The sequence below is a fragment of the Gymnoscopelus braueri genome (genome assembly GCF_963280865.1).
Source record: "Gymnoscopelus braueri genome assembly, chromosome: 14".
Taxonomy (NCBI): Eukaryota; Metazoa; Chordata; class Actinopteri; order Myctophiformes; family Myctophidae; genus Gymnoscopelus; species Gymnoscopelus braueri.
In genome coordinates this window covers 33,456,516-33,476,881 of record NC_137619.1, presented here as the reverse complement: position 1 = coordinate 33,476,881, position 20,366 = coordinate 33,456,516, and the positions used below count along the sequence as shown (strand labels likewise).

At 40.0% G+C, this 20,366-nt stretch overlaps 3 protein-coding genes across 8 annotated transcripts in view; 2 read left to right on the top strand and 1 right to left on the bottom strand.

Annotated features, from left to right (window-relative positions):
• Positions 1 to 41: 41 nt before the first annotated feature.
• Positions 42 to 8,064, top strand: LOC308099874 (uncharacterized protein). The gene is made up of 6 exons (XM_080448717.1): positions 42 to 485; positions 2,602 to 2,711; positions 3,436 to 3,562; positions 4,014 to 4,247; positions 4,675 to 5,326; positions 5,698 to 8,064. Exons 1-6 carry the CDS (start codon positions 117 to 119, stop codon positions 6,258 to 6,260), a joined length of 2,055 nt encoding a protein of 684 aa, XP_080304843.1. The 5' UTR covers positions 42 to 116; the 3' UTR covers positions 6,261 to 8,064.
• tk2 (thymidine kinase 2) lies at positions 7,044 to 16,042 on the bottom strand. 3 transcript variants are annotated; one of them, XM_080448719.1, is made up of 10 exons: positions 15,764 to 16,042; positions 14,401 to 14,521; positions 13,931 to 14,005; positions 12,824 to 12,877; positions 12,171 to 12,260; positions 11,830 to 11,903; positions 11,114 to 11,202; positions 9,630 to 9,709; positions 8,978 to 9,058; positions 7,044 to 8,176 (listed from the first exon to the last, which is right to left on the bottom strand). In XM_080448719.1, exons 2-10 carry the CDS (start codon positions 14,455 to 14,457, stop codon positions 8,090 to 8,092), a joined length of 687 nt encoding a protein of 228 aa, XP_080304845.1. In that variant the 5' UTR covers positions 14,458 to 14,521; positions 15,764 to 16,042; the 3' UTR covers positions 7,044 to 8,089. The 3 variants fall into 3 exon arrangements, with proteins under 3 accessions (XP_080304845.1, XP_080304844.1, XP_080304846.1); XM_080448718.1 differs by having other exon boundaries at positions 14,401 to 14,438; XM_080448720.1 differs by lacking the exon at positions 15,764 to 16,042 and adding an exon at positions 15,232 to 15,258.
• Positions 16,043 to 18,542: 2,500 nt separating this feature from the next.
• LOC308099830 (SH3 and PX domain-containing protein 2A-like) overlaps positions 18,543 to 20,366 on the top strand; it is a 58,982-nt gene continuing 57,158 nt past the window's right edge. For all 4 annotated transcript variants that reach the window (XM_080448641.1, XM_080448642.1, XM_080448640.1 and 1 more), the window contains exon 1: positions 18,543 to 18,833. In XM_080448641.1, the coding sequence (XP_080304767.1) occupies positions 18,762 to 18,833 (72 nt within the window). In that variant the 5' untranslated portion in view covers positions 18,543 to 18,761. The remainder of the gene's footprint in view (positions 18,834 to 20,366) is intronic.

Below are 20,366 nucleotides of genomic sequence, written 5' to 3'. Positions count from 1 at the left end.
TCATAACGTTGTCACATTAACACCCACACTGTTGCTCTCACTTCCTCGTTGATTCAGTTCAGTATGCTTTTAAATACAGAACCGACGCCAGCACGTTTAGCATTCTCTCTGAGGAAATGATGAAAAACGGACAGGGGGGAGGAGAAGGAGGAGGAGGGGGCGAACAGACGCGGATCATGTCTCGCAAAGAGATTCTTGACGATTATGTCAAATATTACAGTCATACTTCTTGGAGCGAGGGTCACGCGAAAGTGTGCAACGATGCCCGGGTGATAACGAAAGCCGATCAGTTTTTGCTGTCAGAAGAAACCGAGCCGAGGGAGAGATTCGAAACTTTGCCCTTCTATCAGATCGTCCTGGAGGGGAGAGACAGAGACTGTGGTAGAAGCTACTTGAAGGGCTTCGTCAAAGCGACGGAGGTTCTGGAGCTGCTCTGCGTCAACCTGTTCCTCTACCCGTGGAAGAAAGAGTTCAAGACCTTAAAGGTAAGGTCGAGCTATTTGTCGAACTTTTTTGTTTTGTTACTCATTATGCAGAAGCAGGATGTCCCGTTTCACAAGTTGTCATGTCTAAAATGTATTGAAATCTTTTGAAAATAGCAGAACTACTATTAAGCTCAATAGCGTTGGATCAAGACTGTCATATATGTAGTCTGACTTTTACTTTCGTATCTACGATAGTCTTAGCTAGCACCCCCCATAGTGTCCTGCATTTTCACGAGTACTTCAGTACTTCTCCGTACACATGTACAGAAATATATATACAAGGTGATTACCCGGTTGCCCCAAATGTTAACTAGCGCTGCGGAGTCTTTTTGCACTGTATTAGTCCGTACTTTTCAATAAAGAAGTGTTTTAATCCCGTCTGTGGCCTAATGCCATTCCCCCCCATTGTTTACATTGAGTGTAATACTGGCTTTCACCGGATGCGTCCCGTCACTTCAGTCCATTCAGGGAAATTCCGACAGAATCCGACACAGACGGGATTAAAACACTTCTTTATCGAACAATACGGACTAATACATTGCACGAAAACTCCGAAGCGTGAGTTAACATTTGGGGGAACCGGCTAAGCACCTTATATATATATATATATTTTGTACTTTGTACGGAGAAGTACGGGCTTTACTGGTGAAAGTGCAGGACGCACTGGGGGGTGCTAGCCAAGACCAGTGCCATCTAGAAGGCTCTGGCCAAGACTATCGTGGATACCAAAGTAAAAGTTAGACTCGATCAAATACATCCATGATAGTCTTGATCCAAGGCTACTTGCCTCCTATTCTTTTATTTTCCAGTGGTAGAAGTATTTTTTTTTATACTTACAGTACCAAACATGCTATTTTTATTATTGGCTTGTAATTAATAATGCATGTGATCATCACTTTAAAATGTTGCAGTGGAAAAGGTGCTGATGTTAATGAGCCTACTTTGTGTTGGGTAGATTGTACATAGGCTACATCATTATTTATCAGTTAATATGTAGGCTGTTTTGTATTAATAATCTACATAATACAGTGTATCTAACTACCGCTGTCAAATAAATGTAGTGGAGTAAAAAAGTGCAATATTTGCCTTTAAGATGTAGAGTAGTATTAAAAACTGAAATACTCAAGTAAAAGTACCTCAAAACTGCAGTTAGATAAAGTAATAGGCTACTTAGTTACTTTTCACCACTGAATTTATCTAGAGTTGACTTAGCTAATGGGTAATAATGTGTCTTGAAGATTTTAAATTAAAGGAGCTGGATAATTATTCGTAAACACCTTATATTATTTGATGTAAGATTGTTTTTATTTTTATTTATATATTTCAGAAAGCCCCAGGGTTATTAATAATTTCACAGCAATTATGAATATACATCTGACTCCAATAAATATGGAGGGTGATACATGTGCAGTCTATCAACAGTGCATTCTTCATTTATACACGTTTTTGCGTTATATTTAAAATTGTGTTGTTTCGTAGTAGATGAAAAAGTTAAATATTAACAGTAATATTCTGTTGACAATCTATGCTCAGTTAAGATCAATATTTTGTCATTGCAATTTTGCCATAGGGATATTGTTGATATAACCAGCGGAGAATGACATGCTGTATAGTTACTACAGCATGTCTGGACTGTGTTTCAGTCTTACTGTTGTTGCTACAACCATGACACCTGAATTCCCCCTCGGGGATCAATACGGTTTTATCTTTATTACTTTTACTTACTGGCCAATGTTTGACACTTCCTGTTTACTGGCAGCATGGAGTACAAAGGGGAAACACCTGGGCATTATCTCATCGTCATGAGTCAATTGTCAATAAACTGTGTACATACAAGCCATTTAATATATTGAAACCTTGTATTTTCTAAAGATTTCAGGAACAGAGGAAAACTCCCCCCCCCCCCCCCATTGTGACAGACATGCCTTTTTGATATTTTAAATTGCCAGATTTAGCTATTGAATTCCTCAGGTCATAAACCATTCTCTACTCTTAGCAGACAGCTTTCTTTCATTTAAGACCAGAGAAAACACTACATGTAAGTACATGTAAGATCAAAACAAAACACAGACGTCTGTAAAGTTTAATAATAAATCATGCCGTTTGTGTCTGTCAGACCTTTACAGGTGCATTTGTCTACAGTCTCCTGCCTGTTCTGAGCAGCTCCACCATCCAGTCAGTGCTGGCTTTGATAGGCTATCTGCCTGATACAGACACACAACGAAGGTAGGAAAAGGCTCACACACACACACACACACACACACACACACACACACACACACACACACACACACACACACACACACACACACACACACACACACACACACACACACACAAATCTGTTACATCTATGAAAGACCTATATGCAAATAGACCATTTCCATATGTTACTTTTTCTTTTGGTCATATGACCATTCCACTCAGTTACAAAAAAATATGTAGTGAATTTCAATTGAAAACATTGTCAACAACACTTTTCAGTTTAACCACTTAATCCAGTGGTGTGATCTAGTTTTTTTTCGGAGGGTATACGATAATTATTCCCTGCACGACATGCGCGATACGCTATCGCGTTTTCAATGGATGAAATGGTTATTAGACTGTATACGCTTTCCCCCAAAAAATCTGCACTGTATACGGCGTATACACCGTATCACGGTATAACACATCACTGACTTAATCCTCATTGGCATCCGTCAGTCTCGAGAGACTATGGAGTCGCGCTCTAGATAGGGGTTCTACTGCTTTTGGTGCAGTGGGTGTGGCTGAATAGACCTACTGTAGGCCTATGTGGGATTTGCATACCCTACACTACAGTATATTACTTATTTTGTTGGGGTCCCATGTGTTCCCAATGGGCATCGTTACAGACTTGCTTCGTTCCTGAATAGGCCCCAAAAGGTAACAAACACAGTAAATGCCAGTGAAGTGTATTATTCTGTTGCAGGCAGTACAGACTCAGTGAGGAGGCCAATCCTGACAGAACCATGGCAGTGGGGTTTGAGCTGCTGTTGGCCCGGCTGGAATGTCAGCACATCCTGAGGCTCACAGAGCAGGCCCAACAAGGATCACAGGTAATGTGCATAAAGTTGTCAGGGGCCTTAAAACTGGATCTGCCAGTCTGTGTGTGCCCCCCCCCCCAGTTACAATTTAAGGACGTTTAAGACCTAACCCTAAAAAAGAAAGAAAGAAAATAAATAAAAAAAGACCATTACTGTATTAAAGGCATCAACAAACTATACTATAAAAACTGGTCAAATATTGGCCAAATTATTAAATAATATTAAGAAAGAGGCAACATTTTTGAAAATAGCCGATCTACAAGCTCACAAAGATCTGCTATTTTCACAATATTTATCGGTGGAACCGAGTCAAACAAAATGTAATGACTCAACTCCTACAATTACAAGTGCTTGTCAGGGTGGGTGGTCCCCAGTTCAAATAGGATTATTTGGGGGGGGGTCGCAGCCTGAAAAGGTTGAGTACCACTGACATACAGTAACCATTGTTAAATTGACACGGCAGGACTGGGCAGAGATTCTTCAGAGGAGAGCCATGCATCACGGAGAGTCCTTAGGACAGCCCTCGGGGACGACAACGGTTGGACTAGAGAATGATGAGATGGAAGAGGAAGAGGAGATACAAGAGGACGGCGAGGTGGTGCCCAGGGTTTGTTCTGTGGTCGACCGAGAAGACGGGGAGGAGAACGAGGAAGATGACGATGACTCGAGCGGGAGGGAGCCCAACCAGGACTCACAGGTGTGTGAGAACATATAAATAATTTAGCAAATGAATAAATAAAACACGTTATATTAAACATATATTAAACAATGGAGGGAGACAGGAAACATCAAGTGAAATGAAATGACACCCACCGTGTCATTTCATATAGGTTATGAACCATATTTGAAACCATATGTGATTTCAGGAGTAGCCTACTGTATGCCGTGGGAAAGGTCCTCTGTTCAAGCAAATAGAATATCAGTGGATATTTACTTTCTGCGCACAACTCTGTAGCTTCCACCAAAAAGAATGAGCTCACAGAAAGTACATAAAGTATGATTTTTAAAATGTATTTATTATGTGATATTATATACAGTATAATACAGATTACGTAATATCACAGAATAAACATGATGCGTAAAAAACATAATACACAAACAAATATTCTGTTTGGGTTTTCCAGGTACCTCTCTCTCTGGAGGCCAGGCCTAAAGCCAAACCTAGGCTGCGACAGGGAGTTGCACCAATGTCCTCCACCAGGCATTTACTCAACGAGGACAGATCCATCTTGGAGATGCAGAGGAACTACCCTGACCTGGCCATCAGGGGTCGACCTCTTGTACAAAACAAAAAATGCACAGGAAGCAGCAGCAGCAATAGTATTAAAGCTGTTCGTGTGGACAGCACCGATACGGGTAATGGCAGTAAGACTGCAGACATCGCTAGTGGCGATCATAATAACGGTGTCAAAGCTGCTAGTGTTGCTGTGGCTAGCAGTATTGACAGCGGCAAAGCTGATAATGTAACTGGTAATAATGTTAGCTGCGAAGCAGGTAACCAAGTTGCAAGTGTTGGTAGGAATAATAGCAGTAGGAGTAATAGTGTCAGAGGAAGAAGCGTTTGTGATACCACCAGCAGCAGTGATAAAAGCAGAGCTGCTGATGTCTCTTCTGAAAGTGCTCTTAGTGGTCCTAGTGCTATTTCTATGCACATTACACTGAGAGCTGGGACAACACAGCCCCAGACCCCCGAAGACAAGACTCTGAAGTTTGAAGATCACAGACCAGAACCTCTTCCCAGGGCTGTAGCAAGGAGAGGGGACCAGCCTTCAGGAGGTAAAGTTTAATATTCATAATTACCGTAACTGGAAATAACAATAACAAATTGGTAATTTTTTATGAGCGACATGGTCGTTCGACAAAGTATAAATTAGGCTTTAAGAGAGCGACATCTGTAACGTCTGACAAGTGGGGTTGTTTTGTGTAAATAAGCAACTGAATGGTGTACATTTTAGGTTGTGTGCCGTTTTCATAGGCACACTGGCTTTGTAACACAAAAATGATACATTTTGTATTACATACAAATCAACATTATTTTGTGACCGTGTAAAAAGGCAGGTGTTGAGGCCCCTTTGAGCCTACCTTTGCACAGGTCAAAAAACAAGTTTTACCTTTTAATTTAAACGTCCATATTCTGTTCGCTGCAGGTCTGCCAAAGAGTGTATTGTCCAGCAAAGAGCAACCCTCCATAGAAGAGGAAGGGCTTGCAGAGAGAATGGGTCACATCCACCACCAAGAGAAAAAAGCATCAAGGAGAAGAGATGGAAAGACAAAGAATGAAGAAAAAAAGAGAACAGGGGAGAAGGATGAAGAGGACGACGTGCCAGCCCCACAGAACTTCCGGTATTTGGTTGAGGAGAGCGTCGATGATGATTTTTATCCAGGTCAGAGTGGACCGAGAGAGGGGTACCAGCCAATACTATGTCACCCCTCAGCAGTGATCACCTGCAATATCAGCAACTGTCACAGCTGTAAGGAAGAAGATGGAACTGGTGGAGGACAAAGTGGAAGAGGGAGCGAAGAAGACGGAGAAAGGGGAATGGCAAAGGACAAAGAAGGAGGGAACGAGAGAGAAATAGACCGGGCAAAAAGAGGGGCGCTAGATGGTAGGAGGGAAAGAGCCAGAGGTAGAGAAAGAGATGGAGCCAGTGGAGGAGAAGAGGAGCACGTGGTACAGAGCTATGTCATCGTAGAGACCCAGGAGAAATGACATGCCAGAACGTAAAGATTATATATATCAGATCTACAAGCTCAATGTGTCGCATCACATTCACAATACACAGTGAGCTTGCAGAACGCCTATTTTTGAATGGCTGAAAAATAAAATAAAATTGAACTGTTCCTCATTTTGATGGGGACCCCCTGAAACACCCCACCCACCCCTTCAAGGATCCCTTGGTGTCCCTGGACCTCACTCGCTCCCCCAAACCACTGCTCTTAAGTGTTAAAGGACCATACTGGTGTTTTGTTTTTCTTTCTTTCACATTTTATGCTGACCATTTTCCAAAGCATGGCAGTTTTCAAACTTTCAGGCGATGAACCCACCGTAAAATGATCGACTTCAACAGCCATTATTCATGTCACCATTACTAAGTCATGCACCTTTCTAAACAAATTGCCATAATGACAGTGCTTGTTATAGCACCTTGTACTGATATGCCAAGGTGAGGTGGCAATAATCTTAACTCTTTGTGTCTAGGGTTTTACAGGTGACATTTTGAATGTAAGAATTTATTACTGGATTGTGTTTCAGGTGCACTGCTGTATTTTGAGACCTGATTTTGTATGTTTAAAGTGCCTTATGTTTGTGTGTATGAAGTGTGCTAACAATGTCTGAAGTGATATCATGTTTTACAGAGGCAAGCTGGCCTCAACTGTTCCAAGAGATCTGTGCGGGGGTGTGGGCCTACTCTGATTTAAGATCTACTCCTTTACACATTACTTAGAATAAACCAAATCCTGTGATAGTTTGTTGTGATTGCTTCAGTCCATCCAAACAGCATTTTGACTTTATTCAAACAATATCAATTCTACGAATATCACAAATATTTTACAATGCAAATACAGTGTATAATTTTCAAATCTACTAATAGGAACAAAGTTTAGTTCCTATTAGCTTCTATTTGGGCTAGTTCTTGTTTTATCTTGTGCGATAGAAAAGGGCCCCAACAATGACAAAAGGATTACAGTAACCCATACTACTCTTTACATATAAGTTAGTTTAAGTTTATTCATCTCTGAGGATAAACTCCTAGCCCATCTCAATGGATAAAAATAATGAGGAAGCCATGCTTAGCCCTGTCGTAAATCCTGGCTAGCCATGGAAACTATACTAATGACATACATGGCTACTTTGGTCCAGAACATAATAAGGTACATTCAGTAACAGAAGTTGTATTTAGGGGGCATTTGTGTGGTGCAGGGGTACAGGGGAGGGCTTTCTTTGTCGCTGCACTAGCGACTCCCTACATAATACCAAATAATCATACAACATGGTTCTATGTATTCCGGAACATTGGCGATGTTATTGGAAGGCCAAATATTCAAACTATTAGTTAGAACAAGTGCCCAATGGGGAAAAATAACAGATTAAAGTAAAAAATTTCAAGATGATGGTCCCATTATTAACCACTGCACCACTACAGGAACAGAAAATCTTGTTTTCATGCCACATACCCCAGATAATCTGGGGCATCTTCAAGTGCTTATTGTAAAAGTAAAACAATGATAGCGAAACATTTACTGTAACTTATTATGGAGCATTGTGTTATATACAGAGTTATAAACATGATAAATTATGTTTTTAGTCACATGAAAAGATCCTTTAAAAATATGCGTCCGGAGAAAACCTAACGCGATGAAAAGCCATGATTCTGATTTCTTTCTGTTTGCAAATCTAAAGGTTAAAAAACAAGAGGTATTTAAATTGGTACAGTATGACTGGCCTGAACAATATGAATGGTGTAAAGTCACTATATAAATAAGTAATGTTCTTTCCAGAGCACATAACGAGGGATGTCTTCACTGTGTTTCTGTGTATCAGAGGTGACCGCCTGCTAGGATCTTGTCTCTGTTCTCCTCGTACTGATGAATCATCTTCTGAAGGTCCTGGTCAGCAGGTATCACCTGGATGGAGAGATACACCATGGTCATCTAAATCACTAGACTTAACCCATTAAGACCTGAGGCCTAGGTCTAGGACCTGAGCATTATAAATCGGTAGTTTTTTCTCACATTTTCAAGATTTTTCAAAAACGTTCAAAAATAGCAGATGTACAAGATCGCAGTGCGGCACGAAGCAAAAAATCTCAAATGTCACAGATGCTTCCCGGTTTTAATGGGTTAAATCTTGGTCACAAGAGGCTTACAATACTGTTGGATTACTAACTTTTTGCAATGTTCACACAGCCAAGATGTGACATCAACACAAAAATCATTTTCTTAAAAGTGCTTTATATAAATTATTATCATCATCATTATTATTATTACACAAGTCGGAAACAATCCAAGGGTTTTTCTATTTTATGTTACATGTAAATCATACTGTTGTACTATGTGCTGTTTTTAATCGATAATAAAATCACATACATACAAGAATTACATATACTGTATAGCCAGTGCTCTTACATTTTGGTGGGTGCTCCTAAATGTTATCTATGTTCAGCTGTCATCAATGTGAATGTCAAGATTGAGCAACTGCATGGCCTATTTCTCACCTTGAATTTTATCAGAAACGGCATAGTTGAAATAAGAGATAATTTCGAGACAAGCCGCCATTGTTCTTTTAGCACACACTTTAGTGGCAACATGAAAGTTCATTTAGGGATTAACTTGGAGAGAGACAGACAACAGACTGAGCGATGTATGAAGCACCGCAGAAGGTAGTTTAGTTCCCTGCTGGAGGGGTGGATCTTGTCAGTTACTCACTAAGACAGGAGCAGGAAGTGAGAAGGAAGTGCGGTTGATTAGCCAGTCTTCATACAGCTGGTGGATAGACTCTAAATACTCCTGGCAGATAGACAGACACACACACATACAGAAAAAGTGAGACAGATCCTACTGTAGGTTGGAGTTTGTGACAAATGGACTGAAATTGATAAGAGTTGACTTACATATAGATTTAATATAGTGTATTTAAAAGTTCATCTACTAAAGTACCTTACACAAAAGTATCTAATAACCTAGACATACAGTATGTATCTAATATCTGCCAATTAATCAACAGAACTTTTCCATTAAAGGGATAGTTCACCCCCAAAATGACTTTTTTTCAATCGATTAGTCACGGAATATTTTTTTGTTTTTGTCGCCAATAACTTGATGACCAGCGGACCAGTAGGCAGCGGTTCCGGTAGGAGACACAAAGGAGACTCTTTGTGTCTCCTACCGGAACAAAGGAGACTCTTTGTGTCTCCTACCGGAACCGCTGCCGGTCATCAAATTATTGGCTTAGGAATGTGACAAAAACAAAAAAAAATCTATGAATTCAAGTCTCCATGGGGTGACTAATCGATAGACAAAATATGTTTTGGGGGCAAACATTACTGTAGCATCTATGTGATTGGGTATGAGGTCTCACCAGAGGAATGACTTTCTCCTCCTCCCTGCATCTCTGTTTTAGCCTCTCATAGCAGGTCTGGGGAGAACTTTGGAGGTAAACTGGAGAGCAAGAAAGATGGAGAGAAATGAAAAATATTTTATTTTATTTCACATCTACAGTCTATCTGTTGTTGATGCCATTGTAGATAGGAGAAACTGGAGATTGGAAGCAACACAGGTGTACATAAGTAGCAGAATGTGAGTGTGTATATCTTCGCTGTCGGGAAGAAACCATTAAAACCATTAATTTACAGTAAATGGAAAAAATAAGCTGTGTTCCAGCAGATACAATGTAGTAACAGTATAGTCATAAGCTCCTGTTTGTGGTAATACTTTTTGGTTAAATATTTATAAAACCACAGAGACTTAAACACTTTCAACCTGGCATCACATTTATTTAAATGTTCAAACTAGCTGATCTAAGAGCTCACAATGCGATGTGTTGTGTCTTTGACACAGAAATACTGCATTCCTTTAGGAAAATAAACAAAACGATGAAACATGGAAATACAAGATTTCTGCCCAACAGCATCGATATACTGTAAAAAGAAACAAAATATCTAAAAGTGAACCGATGCTGGCAAAAAAAAGGGGGAAAAAATGTTTGTCATCATCAACAGAGGCCTTGCACAGAATGTTTGTACAGAAAAAGGGGAAAAAACTGTTTGTCATCGTCAATAGAAGACTTGCACAGAATGTTTGTACAGAAAAAGGGGAAAAAACTGTTTGTCATCGTCAATAGAGGCCTTGCACAGAATGTTTGTACAGAAAAAGGGGAAAAACTGTTTGTCATCGTCAATAGAGGCCTTGCACAGAATGTTTGTACAGAAAAAGGGGAAAAACTGTTTGTCATCGTTAATAGAGGCCTTGCACAAAATGTTTGCCGTTTTTTCTTTCAGTATGGCTGTATGTAACCAGTAATAACCACTTTCACAAGTAGATACTGTAAAACATTGGAAAAAGCATTACATTACTGTTCCACTGTGACTTGTTTACAAGATCCAGTAATCAGATACCGCATTTTTGCATTTATGCTGATGATATGCATCTCATATATCAATACATAATAATTGTTGTTTTGCACATTGAGTAGTAACCGATGTTTCTTCCAACATGGAGGATAAATGGGCATTCTAAAGCCTCAGTTATAACTGGTTGCACACCGCTGTAATACAGTAATACTGTAAACAGCAGATCTACAAGAATCACAACGCGTCGCGGCCCGTTGTGATTGTGAGCTTGTAGATCAGCTATTAGTATTTATGCACATAAGAATATGCATAAATACTCTTAATGCCGCTTTCTATGCCAATGTGAACATTTCCTTTCATTTTTGGTCGATCAATAATTGGATGGTATGTGTACCTGTTTCATCTTGTATTAAGTACTAGTGTCTGTAGTGTTTAGTTGTTTGTATGTGTGTATAACTTTTTGAAAAATGTATACAAATATTTGCAGTCTCACCAATCAGATCAACAGGAATAGATATGTTAGTCATGATCCAATCAAACCACTCGCTGAGAACGGCATAGTCCACCTCAGGCATCTTCCCACTGAAAAACACAGGAGATGGGTTGGCCTCTCACTAGACAACAATAGAATCACAATATGTACCTATGCATGTGCTCTCCAAGTAGAGAAAACAATTGTCAAACCTAAACAAGACTTATGTGACATACTACACAGTACACACTGAACTGGGGGGAAGGGGTGTTGGTAAGGTTGATATCAATATGTAATTTGAAGTTGGTATGCTTATAAAGATGTGCTACTACAACTCTGCCTTTATATTGTCACTATAAATGAAAGCCAATAAATATGAAAGAATGTTGTACTGAGTATAGAATCCCATAAGCCAGTAATTTCATTGAATTCCCAAGTTTTTTTAGAACAAAAATATAGCAGTAGCGGTTGCAACTTTTGAACTCTCTTTTGTAAATATGGAGAAGGAAACGCCATTGCATTGTCTTAGTGTCTTGTGAACTTGTTGTATCTATTATGTTCAGGCTACCACTGTGAGGCTAGAGGCTCATTTCCATATGTGGACAACAGAGTTGCTGTTCTAAGCCCTACTGTATGAATAAATAGCTCGTCTGAAGAATCCAGGCCTGTAATCTTACTCCCATCCCATTCAAGTATTATGGGTCTGAGCCTACTAGGCTTCCATGAGATCCAAGCACCTTTTAAAGAGGTTTTCCACAAAGATGTACTTGGCACTGAAGATGGACCTCTCCATCATCCTCACAGGATCGTTCTAAAAACAAAGATAAATAATTTTCAATTTAGGCATTTAGCAGACGCTCTTAATCCAGAGTGATTTACAGTAAGCAAGGACAACACAAGGGAATCATAGGTAAACCAAGAACCTATCATCAGTCTAACAGTAGAATATCCAAATCTATAATCTGTACACACATGCAGCACTACAGCTGGCATCACCAATTAACAGCATATTTAACCTATCCTCTCACGCACGTGTGCACCTGTATGAGAGATGCAATTGTTGGACATTTAGACTTACGATGACTGACAGGTGTCTGTCTAGCATTGTCAGCTGTATATATGTTTGTAGTGTGATGCCCCATCGTGTAGGATCCTGGTACATCAGACCCTGGAGAATGCACACATTGAAAAGTAACATAACATAGCTACTCAGCCGCAGTGTTAAGTTTGACAGCAAATTTTCGTTTAGTTTAGTCTTTTGAATAACATTTAATTTAGTTTTAGTTATATTTTAGTCATCTGAAAAGTTTGTTTTTGTCTTGATTTTAGTCGACTAAATATACAGTTGATTTTGTTGACAAAAATGTATTTAGGCAGGCCTTGATGGCGTCGTAATGGCTGATTTTACACTTGGTTGCATGCTGAAAATAGCTGATCTGCATCATTTGACATTCGTCAGGTCCATATAATACCCAACAGTCAGTTGGGTATTATATGGACCGGTTTGGGACTGAGTCGGTTCTGTAATATCTCGGAACGAATTTCACAGGTCCAATTAGGGTTTCGGTCTGTCATTTTGGACCCGTAAAGAGCTCTAGTCTACAGTATAAAACACCTGTCATTTTGGAACCACCAAATCCTTTTTTTTTTTTTTTTGGTTTAAAAGAAAAAGGATTGTTAACTGAAGCATTAATAATAATAACTAGCTGACAGTGTATTCGTGTACAGTACCAGAGGATTGTGTCCTCTGACGTTCCTCCATTTAGCAACCGGCTCTGTTAAGACCTGGTGTAATATAGGACAAGAAAAGAGAATGGAAGAACAAATAAATACATAGTTGCTGTCGGGCAGAAACCTCTTGTCTCCATATTTCAAACTTTTTTTTTTTTGTAAATTAATGCCCTACTTGAACATACCACAGCGTCACACAAAAGTAGCAAAAGTATCAGATCCACAAGCTCAAACGTTTTGAGCTTGTAGATCTGATACTTTTGCTATTTTTGAATTTGAATCCTGAAAAGTAACAGTTTTGCATTTTGTTTATCTGATAATAATTGTTCCTTGGTCATCAAAAGTGGCAGGAAACAGCTGTATAATGACTTAACATCATTTTTTTCACAGTATCAAAATATAAACATGGCAGCCATGGCATCTGTATATCCCATTAATGTCTTGTGATCTATAAGATTAGAGCTGAGATTTATCGGTATTGGCTATATTATACCGGATCAAATTCATATCTTTTGTATAATTGCACAACGGGGTAAAATTCCCCATTGTGCTCTCTCTACATCAGCCGTCATATAAATGGTCATTATTCACAACTTGCAGGAGCAAGGCAGAACTTGAGAAGTGTGTGTGTGTTATTGTTTACTGTTTAACAAAGGCTAAAATATTTGAGTGTAGATACCGTCATACTTTGTATGCAAAACAAAGAATTGAAGTCTACCATTGCATAAGTCAAGTAACTGAAAAGCTTTATTTATTTACAAAAGTAGGCATTATTTACTGTGAATTAACAGGTGACAATAATGCACTGGGTAGGAGGGATGGATGAAAACTACAGTAACAGCACCACAATAACAAAACAGAGAAGATGTCTCGCCATTGGCACTTTAATATTATTGTCTGTACATTTCTGTCATAGCTATTTTGTTTTTAACATTTTGTCTTTTCATATCATTCATTATATTTAAGTGATTTGTTTACCCCTGATATACTATTTCTATTCTTCTGCTTTTCAACTTACTTTTTTTTATTACATTTCCCCTGTTGTGTTTTTGGCAACTGCAACGATAAAGTTCTATCATCAGAATGTGAGCCTTGTCTTTGTCTTACCTCTATATTACTAGTTTTACTGAAATACTCCAGACATGTGGTCTTCCCACTGGCAATGTTGCCCTCTATACAGATCTGAAAACAGGACAAGAACACAGAGACATGGATTCTCTACTTACGGTTTTCAATCTAAACTTAAGTCATTCTTAGGGCTGTCACGATTATGAAATTTTACTTAACGATTCATTGTCCCTCAAATAATTGTATAATCGTGACACGTTTTGAGCTTGTAGATCAGATATTTCCAATATTTTTAAAAACGTTCGGAAATATATGTACATCGAAATAATTATGACGATTATGCAAAAAACAATTGCGGTTATCTCAAATAATTGTGATAAGACGATTATGTAATAGCCTAGTTGTGACAGGCCTAGCACTAATTTTTTATAAAAGCAGAAATGGATCATGTCAAGAATCCAGTCATATAAATGTATATAAAAACAAAAATCCAAGGAGTAGAGACCTACCACTGTTTTCTTCTCCTCTCCATTCCGCACTAATTTCCCTTGGGAGGAAGATAACATTGTGAGATAAGACTTCACTTTTCCACACCTCCCAGTGCTGGCCTCAATCAGGGTAAGAAGCAAACTAAGGCAAAGCCAAGGGAACAAAATTATGTTAATAGTAGGTGCAGCAGGCAAATGAGGTGAAGCAAGTTTCATAAGATTGGGGGTGAGCCATAACAACTGAACACTGTGAATAGTCTGATCTGAGAGGCTGAAATGGTGTGTGGAACACAAACTTAAGTCATTATTTCCAGTGTCCCATAGCTTCAGGTGACAATTATGTTCTTTAGATCAGTGGTTCTCAACCTGTGGGTCCCCAGGTGACAATTTAAGAACTTTTGAACACAATACCGAATTTTTTTTTAAAGAAATTAAATGAAAAAAGACTATTACAGCATCAATAAGAAATCATAAGAAAGAGGCAACAATTGTGAAAATAGCTGATCTACAAGCTGCTGCAAGGTGTTGTGAGCTTGTAGATCGCCTATTTTCACAATATTTATCTGTAGAACCGAGTCAAACTAAATGTACTGCCTCAGCTCCTACAATTCCAAGGGTGGGGGGTCCCAGTTCACTTCAAATGTGATTATTTTGGGGGGGGTCACAGCCTGAAAAGGTTGAGAACCACTGTTTTAGATAACGGTTTTCTTGTTAGTCTACTCTTGAACATCCCAGTTCAGACCTGTCAGAATACACAGTGCTAGTAGTACATGCTTTGACTGCAGCTGTTTCCCCAAGCAGTGGTGGTCAATATCACCCATTCAACATGGAACAGAGTAGAGCTTATATTACTGGTCCAGGGCTTTTAAAGTACATCTCTCTATCTATCTCCGTTTTTATCTCTTGTAAAAGGAGATTCTCTTTTAAAAGAGATTTCTGATCTCAATAAGTCTTCCTGGTTAAATGAAGGAGGAAAAAAAATCTCTCTATAATAGAGAGAAGGTGGAAGACATCAATCTTGTCATTAAGTAGAATGATAAAAACCAATACATACAATATACAGTTATTGTAAGTCTGATGAATAACAGATTCTCACCAAGCAGTACCAACAGCTCTAGCCTTGGATCAAGACTATCATAGATGTATTTAATCGATTTTGACAATTGCTTATCATATTAGATACTCAGATTCGATAAAATACATATATAATAGTCTTGATCCAAGGCTAAAGCAGGATCAACAGCTCTATCGGTTGAGGAAGGGTGATGTTGACCAATCGAATATGTATGTGACAATATAATACCCCGTCTTTATCCCACAGTGTGTCGTTAGTTCAGTTGGTTGCAAAGTATATAATAAAGCTGGATGGATTTATTTCACTCACTAAGTGTCTCAGTCCTGCTGTGTGCTCTGGTCTGTATGATGAGCCCCCCGACGCTCATCCGACGAGTTAACGGTATCTTACACTGAGAAGATGAGACTACAGTAGTACAGATTGTAAAAGGTGTTGCTGTAACAGATCTCCACAGGGCCTTCATACAGTGACGCGATACGGACATTTCGCATGAAATGAAACTTAGAAGGAACATACGACACACGTTTAGACCGTTGAGTAAGGAATTACCATGGAGGAATCAGGAATTACATAAAAAACCGAACCAGGAAGAAGTCGCAGGGAGATTGTAGTCACGTGTCTGTGGTCACGGTGTCATCACCAGGGTTGCCAGATTTTGTGAGAGAAATAAGCAACCAGGTCTAGGAAAATAAGCCCAATAGAAGCAACTAGGGCACTAGGCCATTATGAGCACTTAAAAACTATATACCGAAGCGACGTTGGTACAGCCTATACATTGAAAATAGAAGATCTACAATCTCACAACGTATCGCGATGCAACGCTTTTCATGAAATAGAATCTGGAATATTTGGAACATTTTAATCTGGTACGGGGCTCCCGGGCACAAAACATTTTCAGATGGGGGTTAGGGAGGGACAAATACATATTTGGGAGTCCATGACTTCAAAATATTTGAGAATGAACCACTGGTTAAAATAATTTAAGGATTGTGAAGCAAGCCTAAATAAGCAACTACACTTTAGAAACAAGCCATTAGCCAACCAGCAACTTCACAGACAATTAAGCCCAAAGTCGCTTATAATAAGCGGACATGGCAACGCTGGTCATCACCACGCGACCTGCCTTTTTACCCCCGGTCTCAGTAGCGGGGGGCGGGTGCGGGGAGAGACAGGCGAGTTGAGTGAAACGAGTTGGGGAAAACGCAGTCCCCACAACATCATTTACGATTCTGTGCCTATCGGTACATAACTCGGACGGCGCTTAGTCGACTAGCAGACCATCGGCCGGTCGTCGCGGGCACTCGCGCCTGGAGGCGCTCGGGCGCGACTCCTCGGCCTCAAGGTCTGCTAAGTCGGCGCGCCTGGCGTCATGGTCCAAAACTATACTTTATCGACGAAAAAAAGTAGTCTGCTGTGTTTGAAAAAGCATTGTCCCATGCAGGAGTCGAACCCAGACTCCCAATGCTAATGGATTGGGAGTCTGATGACTAGCGAGGTGCGCCACTGAGGCCGGTGCTGAAATTGGGTATTTGGGCTGTATTAGAATGTGACAACCCCCAACGTTCCCAACTCTTCTAATGTAGAGTGAAAGAAGCACCGGGCGGGGCTACTCAGACCGGGGGTAAAAAGACTGTTCGCCATCACCACGGAGGTATGATGCAAACTAGCGCCCACGTACGGATGGATTGGGGAGCTCACATTGCTTGCTGTTTACTGACTCCTCCGCTAGAGGACGACAAAGTCATTTGAGAAGCAGACCCTTGATGCTGCTGTAGCCCCCCCCTTCCCCCACCCCCTTCAAACTTGGCTGGGCTGAGCACGTCCCTCCACACTGTTTATACATGTCATGTCCACTGGTTTGTGGAGTTGCTCCTCATTTATCTAAATATTGTAGGTATTTGGAGATTAGTGGGTCTGTTTTATATGCATTTTGATCATGTTTTGGTTTTCTCTTTGTGTATATATGACTAACTAATAGGCTTTTTATTGCCGTATTGGGATGTGTTGTGTTAGCCTAACTTGGGATATACACCATATTTTTGTTGGCATTGCAGGCTACAGTGGTACTGGAAGACTGGCTTTGGCTGGCTCCTGGACAATATTCACATCCGCTTGGAATGTTTTGTTCCTTCTTGTGGTTTTTATGGACTATAGTGATCAGCCTTTTATGCATGGGTGATGGCCCAGTTTCCCCCTTGGGGTTTAACAGTGCTTATCCTATCTTATCTGTTGTTTGCAAAGTCTAATATTTAAGACAATTCTATACCTTTGCCGCCAAAACGCTCTGAGGAAATCGGAAAAGCTTTGTCTCAATTTGGAAAACATTCATGTTAAATGTGCCCCAAGGATAAACCTTGTCATTTAAAAAAATCTATCTTCAACACCAGGTCTACTAGGCTACTCGGATTTCTCCTTCCAAACGGTCCTCCTCAGTAACAGTCTTCCCTCCTCTTGAAGTTAGAAAAAAAATCTTAAATTCTGCAGATTGTAGAGTACATCCAGTGGTAGAAAAGGTACTCAACATGTAATGTTTTACTTAAGTAAAAGTATCAATACTGCAATGTAGAAGTACTCTCTTACAAGTAAAAGTCCAGAATAAAACATTTACTACATCAAAATGTACTTAAAGTACCAAAAGTAAAAGTACTCAAATGTTTGAAAATAGCAGATCTACAAGCTCACAACACGTGAGCTTGTAGACCGGCTATTTTCAAATTGCCACGGTATAAAATAGGGCTAAAGTGGTTAATGTATGTTTTATAATGTAATAATTCATATATGCAAAGTAAGTTTTCAAAAATAATTGTAGTGGAGTAAAAGTACAATATTTGCCTCTGAGATGTAAGTGGAGTAGAAGTAAAAGTACAGACAATTGGAAATACTCCAGTAAAGTAAGTACCTAAAAATTGTACTTAAGTACAGTACTTGAGTTGAGATGTACTTAGTTACTTTACACCACTGCTGTAGAGTACATCCCATGCTTGGCTCTGGAGGTCCAGCCCCCTCTTGAAGGAGGAGTAGATTCTTTGGAGGCGCTTTAAACGCCCCTGTGTTGTGTTATTACCCTGACACATTGACAGGAGATCCCTCAGTGAAGGCAGACCTCCTGGCAGCAGCACAATCACATCTTGACTACAACTTTGTTTTTCTTCTTCTTTTTCTCTCTCTCTTCCCAGTGTATTTTCCCTCCATGACTTCCAACCATTGCACACTTTTTTTGCAGCTTTTTCATGGGTGACCGTCCAGCCGTGCATGAGGACTTTTTACAGCGTTTGTTGGTATAAAACACACAACCTGACCTGTCAAGATGCAGCTCCGTAATGTCCATGAAGTTAACGTGGTGGACGTACAGAAACGAAGGAATCCCTCCAAACACTATGTAAGTGAATTGTTTAAATTCTGTATGTTTTGTCACAGTCCCTTTTCTCTCAAACAATATGTAACTGCTGTTTTAATTCTATGTACACACACACACACACACACACACACACACACACACACACACACACACACACACACACACACACACACACACACACACACACACACACACACACACACACACACACACACACAAACGCACACACAAACATGCCTTTGCTGTTAAATCTTGACTGAGTGACAAATCCTAGTGACATTTACCAGTGCTGAGTATAATGCCATAAAGTCCCTTGGGACAGAAGACTGCAGCACAGCTCAGGTCTCAGTGGAACTACAAAAATCAATTGGTCCATCGGGTTCAATAGGATTAATTAACCCGAGAGTTGGGATCAATTGAACCATCTCTCACTCGCTGAAAGGGGTCTCACCGAGGCCACTACTATAAGCACAGAACAGAGACTTTCCCTTGGGAGGAGGGAGAGAGAGAGAGGCACATGGAGAAGATGGGTCAGTGAGTGGGGAAGTCCCCTAAGAGGGAAGAGGGAAAAAAAGAATCTAATCTCATTATCTATGAGCTCAGCAACTGGAAATGCTTATCCTGTTTTAGTGAGAGGAAAGAAGAAACTCTTTGTCTTTTGTCCGCAAGGGTTCAAGTGTTACTTCCTTCCACGAGAGGGACTGGAGGCACTGGAACCCAGAGAGCATGCAATGGCAGCTCCTTGTTTATTTACACACAGGCAGGAGATCTGTGGAGGGTGGAGAGGAGGATGGGACCTTTTGTTTCGTTTCGTTTTGGTTCATGTGTTCTCTTTCATTGAATTTCAAGTAAAGTGTATATATGTCACAACCTGGCTGTCAACATAACAATTTAGCAGCGTGCATCTTGGAAGCATATTATGACCACTTTGCAGAACCCCCCCCCAGAGAGAAATCAATAATATTGCATGTAATTATAAGCTACCAATGCTATTATGAATATAATTAATCTCTATTAACAATCTTGCAACTATAGAGACAGCGAGAAAGAGAGAGAGACGGACATATACACATACATATGTTAGATCCAGTGGTGGCAAAGTCAATGATTGATGAACAATAAGTAAAGTTTTAGATTTTGCACTGATGATATTGTCTTATTTAGCCGTCCCTTGTCCAATTAGATACTCCCCTACCCACGTGGGGGGGTCACTACATGTGACGCAAACCCATGGGGATGTCGCTTGACCACAGACCACCCGCCTTTTTTGCACAGTGTTGTCTCGTAAATTTACAGCATTTGGTCATGCTGTCTGTATCTAATTAGCGAGCTGCCGGAGAACTTGTTCCGGCTGGAGGCTCAACTCCTTTCTTTAATGAACTGCGAAGAGAAAATCAAGACCTGATTACAAATGGAAAACCAATGTCTTTGCAGATTGTCACCATGTGTAAAAATGTTGCATTTCATAAACATTCAGTGCCATACGGCCACATGGAAGTGTGTCAGGCTCCTCAAACCTCAATGTTGCAAACCTCAGGGTGTCCTCGGGTGTTT